The 16,010-nt window shown below is 39.2% G+C and overlaps 1 protein-coding gene across 1 annotated transcript in view; it reads left to right on the top strand.

The window, feature by feature from the left end:
- Positions 1-2,375, top strand: part of KCTD16 (potassium channel tetramerization domain containing 16) — a 312,795-nt gene extending 310,420 nt beyond the window's left edge. The window contains exon 2 of the mRNA XM_052644109.1: positions 1,921-2,375. Coding sequence (XP_052500069.1) covers positions 1,921-2,375 — 455 coding nt within the window. The remainder of the gene's footprint in view (positions 1-1,920) is intronic.
- The last annotated feature ends 13,635 nt before the right edge of the window (positions 2,376-16,010 follow it).

Here is a 16,010-nt window from a genome sequence, read left to right on the forward strand (position 1 = left end):
TCCCTTTTAAAACATATAAATGTACCACATTATCTTTGCCCTTAATATTAACACCATAAAGGGGATTGATTTCCCTTTAATTTGTTCACAGCATTAGTGCAATGAACTATATGAAGTACCCAGTGTATAACATCTGATCAGTAAACAGTATTAGGTTTATGACTCCAAGAAGACTGTGGCTATGTAGAGAGTGGAAGGCTTGGAGCAGTGACTTAGACTCAGGGAATTGCTTTGCGCAGTGACTCTGGCTTTCCTAGTTTAGGGAGCCACCAACTGAGTATCTGAAAAATGGCTCTGCTCCAAATAGCTGAATGTACTGCTGTGAATCAAGACTCAGGGAAACAGGGAGAGAGGAATTCACACTGGCTTAAATATAATGGAGTGGATCATATAAGTGAAACCTCATTGAAAGGCCTAGTTTCAGGTATGGCTGGATCAAGGTATTTCAGAATTATTATCAGGATAATAATAATTAATTATTGAATTTCTATACTCTTACTTGAGCCTTTTCTGGGATGACAACAATAAACTCTTCATTGTGTCTACCTCAGGGTGCTCATGGTATAATAGCTGAGATGCCTAAGATAGAAAAGAACTATAACAAAATGTGATATGTGTAATAATAGAGGCACTTACAAGGGAAGATCATAACTCAGAGGAAAAATTGGCAACTATTTCTGAGGATAGGTAAACAAAGACTTCAGAGAGAAGTGATACTTTGAAAATTGTTTTGAAAGAGAAGCATGAATTTTACAGACAGATTAGTTATAGTATTTGGGAAGCCTGTTTTCAAATCCCAGCTCTGCCATTTACAAATTGTACAGCTTTGTACAAACTGTGGCAAATTCCTTTCTGGGGAGCTGCAGCTAGGTCCTTGTTGCTGTGCAAGGGCTTCTTCTAGTTGCCAAGCGCAGGGGCTCCTCTCTAGTTATGCTTCACGGGCTTCTCATTGCAGTGGCTTCTCTGGTCACAGAGCACAGCCTGTAGGGTGCATGCGCTTCCGTAGTTGTGACGCAGGGCTTAGTTACCCCACCGCATGTGGAATCTTCGTGGAGCAGGGATTGAACCTGTGTCCCTTGCATTGGCAGGCAGACACTTAACCACTGGACCACTGGGGAAGTCCTACAGCAAGTTTCTAAAATTCTAAGGTCTTTAGTTTCTTTACGTGGAAACTGGGGTGGAGATACTGATGTCTTAGAATGGTCATGAGGGTCTAGTACATTAATGGGTACGAAGAACTTGCATGTGGGTTTGTACAAAGTAAGCCTTCCCTGACTGGCAGCTGTCATTCCACTCTTCGAGAATCTCCCTGTTTACCTGACTGCAATAACATGGGCATAAGATTAGGGCTTAACATCAGCCACAGTAAAGTCAGTTAGCATTTACTGAGTGCTTATTGTGTGCCACACATTGCATTAAGAACTTCATTTTTGTTGTTGTTTGTTGTTCAGTCACCAATCATGTCCAACTCTTTGCAGCCCCATGAACTGCCACATGCCAGGCTTCCCTGTCCTTCACTATATCCCGGAGAATTTCACTTGCCTTATCTAATTCCACCCTTCAGCTCTTGAAAGTAGGGAAATTATTATCTTCTTCTCACAGATGAGGAAACTAAAGCTTTGAAAATTAAATGGTCTGCCAAGGTAACAAAGTTAGTGATGACACTGTGTAGCTGAGTAACTATCGACTCCATTGACTGATGCATTAGAGTGTATTTCCTCTTATGCAGCTCACCCTTATTAACTTCCTTCCCTCAGTGAACTTGGCTGCTGGGTACTCCTGTTGCAACCCATCCTGTGTGCCGTCCTGTTTCTTCTAAAGACATGGTTGTGCATGCTTGTGTGTGTGTTGATATGCAGTGCTGCTACTCCAAGCTGAGCTGCCTGACATTCACTCCTTGGGTCCTGTGCTTCTTTGCAGGTGAGCCTTCCAGGTGGTCATCTTCACACTGTGATTGCTGCTGCAAGAATGGCAAGGGTGACAAAGAAGGAGAGAGTGGCACCTCCTGCAACGACCTCTCCACCTCCAGCTGCGACAGCCAGTCTGAGGCCAGCTCTCCCCAGGAGACAGTCATCTGTGGGCCCGTGACACGCCAGACCAACATCCAGACTCTGGACCGTCCCATCAAGAAGGGCCCCGTCCAGCTGATCCAGCAGTCAGAGATGCGACGGAAAAGTGACCTGCTCCGGACTCTGACGTCCGGCTCCAGGGAGTCGAACATGAGTAGCAAAAAAAAAGCTGTTAAGGAAAAGCTGTCAATTGAGGAAGAGCTGGAGAAATGTATCCAGGATTTCCTAAAGATCAAAATTCCAGATAGGTTCCCAGAGAGAAAACACCCTTGGCAATCTGAACTTTTACGGAAGTATCATCTATAGGGGCGGGTGAGGGGGCGGGGGTGGGAGAAGAAACAGTGTGTCACCGATTTGAAATAAACCTCCTGAAAGAAATCCATATTTGAAAAGAGAAAACAACTAACAATACACATTTGTTAGAACACAATAGCCCATTGATCTACTACTGCCTGTTTACCTAGTTCACCTTAACACGTCAGTCCACAGGGTAGATTTCTTTCCAGATGTGGAAGTATAAGAAATTCTCTCTTTCTCTCTCTCTCTCTCTTTTTTTTTTTTTTTTGGTTCTTCGTTTGTTTGTTAACTTGGTCCCATGTGCTGAGTATCTTATCTATAAATGAGAGCCAGCTACATAAGAATAGCTGAGAGGCCTTGGGAAATCATTTATCCCAAACTGGGTTTTTCCTCTCCTCTTCTACCTCCCTCCTTTGAATGAAAATTATGGTAGCGATCTGGCCCAATGCCATAGGTTTGGATTTTTAAATTTTCCTTTTTCCTTTTGTTTATGGGGTAATGGGGGGAAAGTGGCAGATTTATATGAATTTTCACTCAAATTGATTATGTGCCAGTTTATATTGACTCCGTATGCATGAGTATTTGTGCAACAGAAGCACAACCAAGTATGTATATACACACAGAGCACATGACCCCAGAGCCTGGGCCCCCTAACGGGTTGCTCCTGCCCCCACCAGCGCCCTCTTAGAGTCCTTCAGCCACAGGCGCCTCTGCTCTTTTCTTAAAACCCTTCTGGGAAGATTTCTGAGCCTCTCTTGGCAACATTTCCTTACATCTAATAACCCCCATCATCAGCAAATTGTCTTCCTTATTTGGAAATGAACACCCTCAGGCTCCCTTTTACTGCACTGCTCTTTCTCGGCACTAGGAGAAGGTGAGAAGAGCTAGTCACACATTCTTTGTATTTTAAAAAGCCAAACATCCGTATTCACAAAAATCACTGCAAAATGACCCCAATTCAGCCTTCTTTACCCTGAGCTGAATTACCTTCCTTCTCTCAATGTTTCTGCCCATGTTTTAATGGTGTGATCTTTCCAGTACTCCACGTTAAGTTCTCTGCATTCCTATGTAGTTGTGGCAGTCAGAACAACACACAGTCCTTGAATAAGGGTCCATCCTTTTGTTTTAAGGGGAAATTGTATTTCACACAGTCCCCTAATCATTTCTCATAACTTTTTAAAACTACAGCGCTTCACTGTTACTTCCATGTAGCCAGTTTTGTTTGCCTTTGGGATCTGGGATTTGGCTGTGTCCATACTAGAAGTTGGCTCTCACTTCTTTGATGTCTTTGAACAACCCAACTAGACAACTGAAGCTCTGAAATTAAGAGTTGGGCTTTCTAAACTGTCTTTCTTGTTTACATCCTTGACCTGTATGGACACAACCAAAAAGAAACTGTTAATAGCCATCCATCCATGAGACTCTGTATTCTATTAATGTACTCATAGTTTTTTCATTGATTTGTGGTAAATGAAGATTAAAGGGCAAGATTTGACTTTCAGCATTCCTCATGCATTTCCGTGGGAAATGAAAAAATATTTTTTTCCATCCTTAATTGTGTGCCAAGAGCTCCTAATTTTTTTTTTAATTTTGTGTGTGTGGGTATGTGTATATGTACCACAGATAATAAACGCAACTGGATGATGTCTATGGGAGGGAGACATAGTGACCCATTGCTTCTTTTTGAAATCTTTCATTGATGCACATTATTATGTAAGAGGTGTGTCTTGATACTTGTTATTAGTCCCTATTAACATATGGATAGCTTTCTGAATTTTTGTTAATTCTTACCTTCACACCTCGGCAACAGACTCAGCCAATGTTTTTTTTGTCCTGATGGTTCGAATGGACTTAACAATTTTGCTGAAGTGAAAAAAGAAATATCATTTTTGGAGTTGTGTTGTAAGACAATTATATTTATGAATTTAAGTGCTGTTTTTTCATACATTAGTATATCAGCAGACATTTGATCTTAACTACAACATAGCTTTGTAGAGCCTACCAGTATGTCTTTAGTGTTTTCAATGTGTCTTTATACCATTTCATATTGGTCATATTGGTAATAGAAGATCCTGCAAAGGATCATAGAACTTAATGGGTCAAGAAGTTGAATTTGGTGAAAATATCCCCAAACTCGCTTTGCGCAAATGATTCTTATGGTCCTACTGGAAGTTCTGTCAAAGAGTTCGGGGTCTAACTAAAATGTCCAGAGTCCCAACTTTCTTAAATTTTAGACCTGATTGAAATGGCTTCAAGATAGAAACACACTAGTAAGAATTGGAGAACTAGTAAGATGGCCATCAACTCACTATTCCTACTATGTACGTACTTTAAATAGGAAATGAAACATTGCAGAGGAAATGTTCATGGCATTTCTCTGTTCTTTGACCTGTCATTTTTTTTTTCCCCCCTGTTTAGGCTGTCTTTATACCCCCGGGGACGGGGGGGAAACAGTGGTGGCAAGTCTGTTTAAAGTAATAATAACATTTTAAATCGGGGTCAGCTCAAACCAAATAGTTCATATAGCTGAAACAGCAACAGAGTGTTCATTTGTGTGGTTGTTGGTATGGAAATAACAGTGAAAGTTAGTCATTCAGTCGTGTCCAACTCTTTGTGACCCCATGGATTGTAGCCCACCAGGCTCCTTTGTCCATGGAATTTTCCAGGCAAGAATACTGGAGTGGGTGACCATTCCTTTCTCCAGGGGATCTTCCCAACCCAGGGATTGAATCCGGGTCTCCTGCATTGCAGGCAGATTTGTAAACCTGGTCAGTAAAAGTCTCTGCAGAGGCACCAGGTCCATGCGCATCTTCAGTCTTATTTTAAGTGGAATTGACGTGAGGGCTATGCGGCCTGCAACACTGGAAATGAATTCTGGGTAAGTGAACTAGAAGATTAAATACTATTGTGGCCCTGCACCATGTATCATATTCATTTCCTCAAACTTAAAATAGTTTCAAGAATTTCTAATTTATTTTTGGATACAATATATATGGTTTGCTTCTTGATTACTGGTAAGGACAAAGGCTGATTTGGAGAGACTAGTAGCATCAAATGGGTCAAATGAATGAGGAATCATATGCACAGAGACCTTGGAAAATTTTACCTTGCTAAAATCCAGTGAGCTTGTGGAGGTCATTCTCTAAGGTATGTGGGTCTTCTGAAGTCAGAACTATATTTATAAAGTCCTCTGACCCACTATCAAAAAGGGAGTGATCTGTGTTCAGCAGGAAAGGGAGAAGACAGGAAAATAAAACTGTTGGATCATGGTGGTAGTGTGCTCTCCCTCCCTCTGCTAAGAAAAAAATTGCATTGAGATGTGGCCGTAAAACAACAAAGTGGCTTCCAAAATATGCAGTGATGTTATCCTTTGTACTTGTAGGCACAGTTATCTTCCTGGAAATGCATGCATGGTGAATTACAATAAAAGGGGAACAGTGCACAAATCGTTAGTGTTCCCTTTGTTCTTTATTCCTCCATAGCTATAACATGTCTACTCCCAACTGCTTCATGTGAGGCAGGGGCACATGTATAAATGGGGAGCTAACAAGGAATTTCTCATTTTTTGTCATTGGTCTTGCTTGATTCATGGGCACCTTGCTTGCTTGATTCACAGACACCTTTACCCATAGCGCAGATGTGTACTGTTCACTCTGGGTCCTCTTAGTTGCCACTGCTTGAGCTTCTGGATTAACTTTGCTTCTCAGGGTTAGATTCCTCTCTGCTTATTGCTTTGTTGGTACCTAGCAGAACAGGCTAAAATGAGACAAAGAAAAGGCATACATGGTGTTTTGCAAAACTACTTGACACCAACTCCCAAAGTGGGAGACAAACTTTGATTCTCATATATTTTTCTCTGTTACAATTTCAGCTTTTCAACTTTGTATTTATCATAGTGGTTTAACCCAGAGCATTTAAATGCTGGTATTTTCTGGCACTTTCTATCATGCAGTGGGACTTGACTAATCTTGGTCATCTGGATTATCTTTCCTAGAGTTAAGACTCTACACACTTTTAGGAAGAATCCTTTGTCAACCTCCACATGACATAGCAATTTTCAGAGGAAAAATGATGAGAGTTATTTTCCCCCATGACCATGACAGATAAATGTTTTTGCCAATTTGCATGCTGGGTTATAGGGTCAGCATGGGCCATTTTTCTCTTAATGTCTTGGTATTGTTGGCATCTTGCAATCTGGATGACTCAATTTATTTATTTTCTTTTATATTGTCAAAATAATACACAAGAGACAGCATTAGAGTGAGCATTCTGTATTCTAAGTTAGAATGAAGTTAGATGTCATTTGTACAGGACTGTACAATGATTAATATCTGCAGAGAAATTAGACCAAATGAAACCTGCTGAAATGGGTTTGATTTATATTGCCTTCATCATTCTGATTTTAGATGAAATGGTTATTGCTCTCCACCCCTGCTGAAAGAAAAAGAGTGTTAAGCTTTAATAATCACAGCTTTGTGATGCAAGCACAAAGCTACTTTGAAATGTTGTTTTTCTCATCTTGCCATATACACTGGAGTGGAGATTCACCCCTCAGTGACCTCCATTGCAGAAGTGTTGGCAGTGTTTCCAGTACTCAGCATGCGGAAAGTCATTTGTAGCGCTTGTAAAAACGCAGATCCCTGACCCTAATCCCAGAAAGTCTAATCCAGAAACTTCAAAGGGGGCCAAGGGACCTGCATTTGGGGCTTTCATCCTTAATGGTTTCTCTGGGATGGTCTGTGGACCTTCCTTTGAGAAACTCTGGTGTTTAGGGACTATTCAGAGGTCACCATTACTCTTACTTCCTAGTGGCACTCCCTCTCACTTTTCACTACAGATGAGTCAGAGCCCGCATAATTCATTATCTTAAGAAAAAAACAAAACCAAAGAAGAACGTCCTAGGACTAGGGCCGGGCAGATGTCCATAGTTGGTTTGCCCTTTCATCTGCTTGTCACTCATGACCTCCTCTCCATTTTGTGTATGTTTGATGTTTGTACCTTTTTGTCCCCAAACCGAAAACCTGCATCACTGTAGTGGTATGACTGGGTAGATGAGATCATATCTCTGAGTGAGATGTGTACTAATGATACCCAACAAGGAACAAAGATAATGCCCTTTTCCGAAGAGAGTTGTTCATCTCTAGGCCCATTTACAGTTTGCATCAGAGGAACTTCAGAGTGATCCAAAATTTAATGGAGTGTGTGGCCCCAAAAGGGGTTCCAATAACTGCACATACAAACCACCAAAATGAGTATGGAACGTTGAATGAATTCAGCTGTGTATCAGAAAGAAAATCCTGGGTCATTGTACTGCTTACTTTGTCCACTTTGACTCAAGCAATATTAAGAAACCCTCAGAGAGCTGATGACCCTGAACCTCACCATTAATTAAAAATGTAAAGCAAAGTCCATAAAGAAGAGTACATTTTCAAAAAAGAAATAAGGAGTGGATTCAAAAATTTCACTTGTAATGATATGAAGTTCTCGAATTTTTCAGTCACTCTGACTAGGAGAGAAGGCTGTACTATAATTATTCAAAAGGAAAAAAAAAAACAAAACAAATTTGGAGGTTTTCAGGGATCCAGTTGATCCTATCCATAAAACAGAGTAACTGGAGAGGTCCCAAATCCGCCCCCCACCAACCCACTACAATAAACAGAGAATAAATGACTTAAATTCATGCTTATCATAATCATTAATTAATATTTAAGTAAAAACCAATATCAAAGGAAAGTGAAGAATGGTCAGTGAAACTAATGTACTTGAACCACCAATTATTTTGGCCAAGAATTTTTTTTTTTTAATCTTAAACTGGATTTAGTTTTCTTTCCCTCCTTTATTTCCCAATGGATCTCTTTATTCCTCAGCTTCCTAAACTTTAAACAATGTTCTTCTTGTTTGTGAAAAAAGTTGTATTGTTTATAAATAGAGTAAAGAATTTTTAGTTCCTAAACTATCTTCTTTGCTTTATTTAGGGAATTTACTTTTAAAAGGCTTAAGAAAAATGTGTCCCAGTCCAATGACTATCAAGGGGTTTGTCCTGGAGGAAGGAGGAGGTGACTTTCCTGTTAATCAGCCTTTTAAAAGCACTTAACTGCCAAGTGGAGGATTTAGTAAGTCTCCTCTCTCCAGCGACCTCTTCCATCTTGTCAGTTTATTCTTAGAATTGACCTTTAGCTAATTTACCTGTGTTTGCACAATAAAAATCAACATAACTTCAGACTCTCACTGCTGATGTTGGCTTCATCCATCACAAATGAAAGAGGATTGATGCATAACTAAGTAGTGGAGGAGAACTGCTTTATAATTGTGTCAGAGTGTGTGTGTGTGTGTGTGTGTGTTTGTGTGTGTGTGTGTGTGTGTGTAGGTATAGACACGTACAACTTTTACGTCAGTTTTGGGTTGGTGACTGGTGTCCATGGTAATGCTACTCAAGTGCAGGAATATTCAATGCTATTCAATCTCTGGTCACTAAATTTAACAGCTTTTAATTCAACCCAGTGGTTTGTCTTTACTGTGGGTATGAGTACCTGGGAAGGTTGAGTAAAGCTGGTCTCCTGATACAAAATTCAAACATTACAGATTTCTGGATGAAAATCAAAACTTGTTTTCATTCATATAGTCACTAGAGGCATCATACTCAACTTAGTTGTTAATTGCTCAGTCATGTTCAACTCTTTGCGACCCCACAGACTGCAGCACACCAGGCTCCTCTGTCCATGGAATTCTCTAGGCAAGAACAACTGGAGTGGGTTGCCATTTCCTTCTCCAGGGGATCTTCCCAACCCAGGGATCAAACCCACATCTTCTGCATGGCAAGTGGATTCTTTATCATCTGAGCCACCAGGGAGGAAAGAAAAAGAAAGCCTTGAAAGCTGAAATATGCATGGAATTCACATTGACCACTAGTAGTTTTTCTCAACTGCAGCCAGTGGTCAGTGGCTTAACTTGTGTGTGAGAGACAGGAACATTTTCAGGAACATTCTGATTTGTGTGGGTTATGTGCATTTAAGGCAGTCACTCTCACCCAGGAGTGATTTTGCACTCTAGGGGACTCTGGGTAATGCCTGAGGACGTTTTAGATTGTCCTCGCTTGAGAGGTGCTACTAGCACCCAGTGAGTAAAAACCAGGGACGCTGCTAAACATCCCACAATGTACAGAACAACCCCACAACAAAGAATTATCTAACCCTCATGTCAATATGTCAGTAGTGCTGAGGCTGAGAAACCCTGAGTATGCGTTGGCTCCAATTTTCCAAGCCATTTTAAACCATGTAGAGAAAGACTTCTGGATCAAGAAATAAGATGAAATGAACAATAATAATTTGTACCACTTGTAATCTGTATAGGTTCTATTTATTATCCTTTTATACAGAAGTGAATGCTGAGATTTAGATAGAAATATGTCATTTTTTTTTCCAGGGCTCCAGTAGTGATGAGACAGGTCTAGGGTCTAAATCTGTCTTCTATTTAAGTCTTTCTCTGCATCAGAAAAATGATACTTCAGTGAAGTTATCAACCTTAAAACAGGTAAATGTGTCTGTTGTGAAGCACTTTGGAAGCATATTCAGTTCATGTGACCCTATTAAGGATGATTTTCAAGCTGATCAACAATATACAGCAAGGTGGTCTCAGAAATGAAACAAAAATCAGGGCAAGAGTGCTTAGAACAGGCCAACAGTTTTATCATCTTTTAACTGCTCACTGTGTACTTTGGGTTGAATATCTTCACTAAAGATGATATTTATATCTTAGAAAATATGATCGTCAGACTCACACAGATGGCCCCCATGCTCTTGTTTTCAGAGAAATGACAAGTCTAAGCACAGGTCCTGGCTACTGAATCTTATTTTTCCATTTGCATTTACTGCCTATATTAGAGCACAAAACAGATTTGTATCTTAAGTCATTTGACATTTTTCTTTTAATTTATCAAACTCACATCCCAGTGATTGACTAAAGGTCCAGTCATTCTACCTCCATTTTATGCAAGGGAAACCGAGGACCAGAGAACTGAAGTCAGACGTCCATTTATTTGTGCATTCACTCACTGGTATTTGTGTAATACATACCATGTTCTGGTCACCACAAGGAGCATTATAATCTACTAGGGAGTTGGACTTGGGATCAGTTCAGTTCAGTTCAGTCGCTCAGTCATGTCCGACTCTTTGCGACCCCATGAATCGCAGCACGCCAGGCCTCCCTGTCCATCACCAACTCCCGGAGTTCACTCAGACTTTCAGATCAAGTTCAAATTCTGGGCTAACATTATTTCTGTATGTAGCTCTGATCAACATTTCAGATTTATGGTTTAAATATTAAGTTATGAATAATGTAGACTATAAATTGTTAGTATGCACCAGAAACTACTAGGTGTTTTCTATGCCTTATCTTCTTTAATCCTAGAATAACTTAAAGAGGCAGATGCTGTCACTGCCCTCTTTTTATAGGTGAGGTCATTGAGACATGGAAAGGTAGAGTGGCACATAGCTTGACAATGCGGAGACAGATTCTCATCTGGGTTTATTAGACTCTGAAGTCTCGCAACCACCTCTGATATGAACTCTTCTCTGTTCTGGATTTCACCTTTGTATAGCTTCTTCTGGTCTAAGCAAAAGGTAGCCAGGATGATTCTAGCCTGACATTCTTTCTGCAAGTTGTCAGCTATTTTGTGTTATAAGTTCCACTAGACATGCAAACCCCTAGGAGATCAAGGAGAAGCAAGTCTGGGGGGAGGGGTACCACGGACTGTACCTGATGGTAAAAATGCTATCAAGGGCTTTGTTTTAGAACAAGTATCTAGTGAGTACTGAGCCCCATCACACCCACAGGGGTAAAATAGCTTCCACATCAGGAGGTTGGCACCCACGCTGCTGGCTGTGCTGTTTACAGGAGATCAGAGCAAGTTTCAGGAGAGGTAAAGTGACTGTCTGTATATGAGCGCATGTGTGCACATGCATGTATATGACATTGTAACATTTGGGCTCAGTTTTAGTTCATGGCAGGTCAGAAATCCAAATATGATTTGACTGCCCCTAGCATCTTATCATTATTGTTCTGAGTTGGAAAAAAGAGGCAGCTAGAGAAAAGAAACTGCACTGAAATATATGACTCTGTGTGTGTGTTGAGGAGTGTGTGTATACTTGTATGTTGTGTATGTGTGTTTATGTATAAATTTTGTGTATATATGTACATATGTGTGTACATCTATCTAAATGTATATATATATATATCTATACATTTATATATACACATAAACAAATCTTAGTTTGAAACTGTTTGGAATTTTGAGTTTGAAAGACTGATAATTTTATTTTTGATTTCCTAGAGAGTCTAAAATACTTCTAATTTCCAAAATCCTTTTTCACTATGAGTATATGTATATATCTATGGTACAGAAAATATGATTAGAATACCTAGGTTTAACATCTATGGATGCAAAACCAAACAAAAGTGTATTTATGGAAAAGTCAAACTTGGAAAAACTGGCTTTCTTATTTGAACCATTTGTTGGAATTTCAAATTATGTGTTTTCAGACTTGTTCATTAAACAATAGCACACATACAACCCACCAAATAAACATGATGATGTTTAGGAAGAAACAAATAAGAAAATGTGGGTCTATGATGGCACAAATCCAATGGTTATCATGCCAACGGTACTTCACTTACCTACCTATTGGTTAATTTACTATCTTATTGATTTTCCTTTCATCATTCATGGAGGGCCTCTGTGGCCTTATATATTTGTAGGTGAAGTTAATTATCTGTTTATTTAAAAAAAAAAACTATAGTAAATAATTTATAATATGCATATTGTAAATATATACTAAAGCTCAAGGGCACATTGTAATAATAACCAAACATTTTTCTAGACTTCTACAAGTAACCCTTTCAGCCTGATTATACAGATACCAAAATAGTTGCTCAAAGAAAGAACAACATAAAGTTAAATGAAATAAAATGTTACTTATTTGTTTTGGCATGGTACATGCATACAACCAAATGACTGAAATTTGAGCTCTTTCAAGGATACAGTAAGTTGCGTTTTCATTCGCTGCCATGTGCTTTGCATATTTTGGAGAATATGAAAAGTGTTTTAAACCAACCTATGCAAAAGAGCTTCCCTGGTTCTCCTTGGGATCAGTTTGTACGCACACAAGACCATACCTTTAGAAACAGCCTGGCTCCCAGCCCAGGGCTCAACTGATGGTCCAAGCACAGACTCCTCCTCCCAGGGACCTGTCAGGTTTGCTCACACAGTCAGAAACATTCGCAAACCTATCGAGTATGGTCATTCATTTATTTTTCCCCCAGAGGATCCCTGAAGATGTGGTCTTAAAAGCACCAGAAAGAAAATCAATCTTGCAGCAATTACATGTTTTAATTAGGTTTAAGGACACTTGAAGAAGTAATGGTTGTTTTCCCCCCAAATTTTAGAGCAGAGGAGGAGGTTTAACATCAACCTTGGCTTCAAGTTCTCCTATCATTTTCCTTTCATTCTTTTTTATTCTAAAGGAGATTGTTGAATCAAGAGAATTTTGCTTAGAATATTCTTCTTAGTTTAGAAAAGAACAGATTAATGTTTTATTTTTTTCTGTAAAACATGAGGGGTGAAGAAGTGGGGGTGCCCAAAACCCCTCATTACCCTGTTTCTGATGTAAGAAAATGGATTCAGTAATTACTGGAGTGGTATCCTACTTAAAACCTAGAAATGGAAACCTAGGGGAGCCCCATTTCAGAGTCCTGTTGAAAGCTGTTAATGGGATATGTTGTAAGTGGGTCACCACTTAGATTAACAATGGCATCTTGCTTCTTTCTCTGATAGGAACTTAGTCTGTAAAATCAAGAATCTTTGTGTTGACTGAAGGAATTGAACTAATGATCTCCAATGATTTCCTGTTCCCTGGGTCTTTCAGAACCAACAGAGCACTGGATAGAACCTAACAAACATATCATTTGTCCAAATTAAATTGACATGTTTCAATAGTATCAGGACCACTCTCAATACTTATAAAGACTATTGATTAGGATAGCTGGGTATTTCCAAGTACAGTTTGCCAGGGATTATTAAGCTCCTCTGACATCCATCTTGGATGCTTTGAAGGCAATGTCACCATAGATAGAGGAGTCTGAATTTTGCTGGAACTAACCCTGAGTGGTGATCTACTGGGGCCTTGCTCATGTTACTTTTTCTTGACCTCATTCAAGTGCTTGATGAGTTGGGTCAGTTTGTTGCACATTGATGTATACCAAGTGACACCCACTGAAATTACCTCTTCTCCTTTCCAATGCAGTTCACTTGTACATAAGTGTAATGTCAAATTGTTTACAGGTTCTTTTTGTGTGTAATTGTGATAGCAGATTTAGCTCAGACTTTAAAGGAATCTGTTTACTGAATGGTGTTAAAATGAATGTGCTTATTACAGTATAACATCATTAATTATGGACTCAAATGAATGCATGTTTTCATGTCGTCGATTCCCAGCAGCTCGGTTATCCAGCAAAATGTCTGCAGTCTGTGAATAGCAAATATACATAAACTACTGTGATTAATAACTCAGTAACTGTTTCTACCTTGGTATGTAACACTAGATTTTAGCCTGCTGTATTTCTTTCTTATCTATTTGTTTTGCAAGAGAAACATGGTAAAAGATAGCACTACTAATTGTCCCAATGGAATTGCACATCATTTTGGCAATCGTTGCTCCACCCAAAAGGTAACTGCCTGTGATGGAACAATGGCCCTGAGCAACATATAAATATATACATACATATTTATGTATGCAATATCTACAATGCTAATTACTACCGTCTATTCTCACTGCCAATGGAAACAAACTATTTTCTTTGGAATCATTGATGGATATAAAAAGTTTAATTTGCTACTAACTGCTTTCATATTCTGTTTAGTTCTTATAGTATGGTAAATGATACAGGTGCAGTATCAGTATTGTAAAATTGTGTGGTGAAAACTACAAAAGTCATTCTGTGGGTATATTTTACAAGGCAGACCAGAAATTATATTTCAGATTCTTGTGTGAATATAATTACAGAAATAGGTAACTATTTTTTATGTGTTTGCATAAATGACTCCATTTCATATACATTGTAATTTAGCACCAATCATAATAAATCATTTGGTAACATTTAGTTGTTAGAGATATCTATTTTCAGTACACATGAGAGACTGATGATTCAACATTATTTCACACTAACTCAAGAATTTTAGATGGAAGGTAATTACCATTGCAATTAGTTTATTTCTGGTTTGTTGTGGCAGCTTGCTGGCTTGGGGTACAAAATAAGGAGACTTAATAAGTTGGTTATTTAAAATTCTTAGAATGAGACTACAGAAGAGGCCTTGCCACTGCCTCTTCATAATTGGGTGGCCTTATGCTATTTATTAAGCCTCTTTGAACCGCTGTTTCCTCATCTGAAAATAGGGAGTAAAAATGATAGACACCTCATAAGGTTCCTGTGAGAATTAAATTAGATAATCCAATTAAAGCATTTTAGCACAGTATCTGGTACATTAAATAGATGCTGAATAATCCCTATTCATTCTCATTGCTGCTATCTAAAATACAGATCTCAAAGAGGAGCTTGGATTTAACAGTCTGAATATATTTCTTTTTTTTTTTTTTTTTCCTGTTTAGCTCTTATGGCATTGCCTATAAAGCTAAACATTCAATATGTTTTCTAATCAAGAGGGAAAATTATACAGGGAGAAAAAGGGAACTCTATAGATTCGGTGGGGGGCTTCAGAAACAGTTTAGCCGTTTTCTGCTGTGAAGTATATTCAGCAGAACACTTGTCCCATAATATGTGCCAAAAAAACCAAAGGGAATTGGATGATATACAGTTTGGGAAATATAACTTTTTACATACCTCTCTTTTAATTTTTAAATGCTTTTTATTAAAATTGAAGTCCTGGGAATTAGACAGTAAAGGGAGTTTCAAACTTTATTTAACCCAGAATCTCCTAGACTTCTCTCACTGAGGATGCTTCTGAAAATATGAGTCCATATTTTTTGAAAAGTTAATTTAGCCCAGTCCCTCCTTGTATAGGAGAGAAAACTGAGACCCAGACAGGGGAAGGGGTAAGCCAAAGGTGAGATGATCCTAGGTCTAAACCCCATCTATGGATCCAGGCTAGGACACTTGCACCTTAACCACTCTTAGCTAAATGACTGACAATAGTGATGGCATTGGTCTGAAAAACGCTTCTTAATTCACATCCTTCCAGTGCAGACCCCAAGTAAAGGGCCACATGAGATATTGAAGGCCAAGCAGGAAAAGCAAGGACACAGCAACCAGGTGTCCTTTCTTAGATGGCTCAGGAACAGACACTTGTCCTGCCTGGGCATTTCTTAGAGATGGTCCCTGCCATGACACAGATGCTGGGCTGGGCCATCCCTCCACCTACTACTGGGTTAAGAATTTAAATGGACCAAACTGATGGGATGGCTTGGAGGGGAGTTTTCCTATGAGTTGGTTTTTTAAGGGTTTTACTTATTTATTTAATTTTTGGCTACATTGCACAGCATGCCGGATCTTAGTTCCCCAACCAGGGATTGAACCCGCCCAGGCCCCCTTCAGTAGAAGTGCAGAGTCCTAACCGCTGGACTGCCAGGGAGTTCT

This window comes from Budorcas taxicolor, chromosome 7, assembly GCF_023091745.1.
Source record: "Budorcas taxicolor isolate Tak-1 chromosome 7, Takin1.1, whole genome shotgun sequence".
Taxonomy (NCBI): Eukaryota; Metazoa; Chordata; class Mammalia; order Artiodactyla; family Bovidae; genus Budorcas; species Budorcas taxicolor.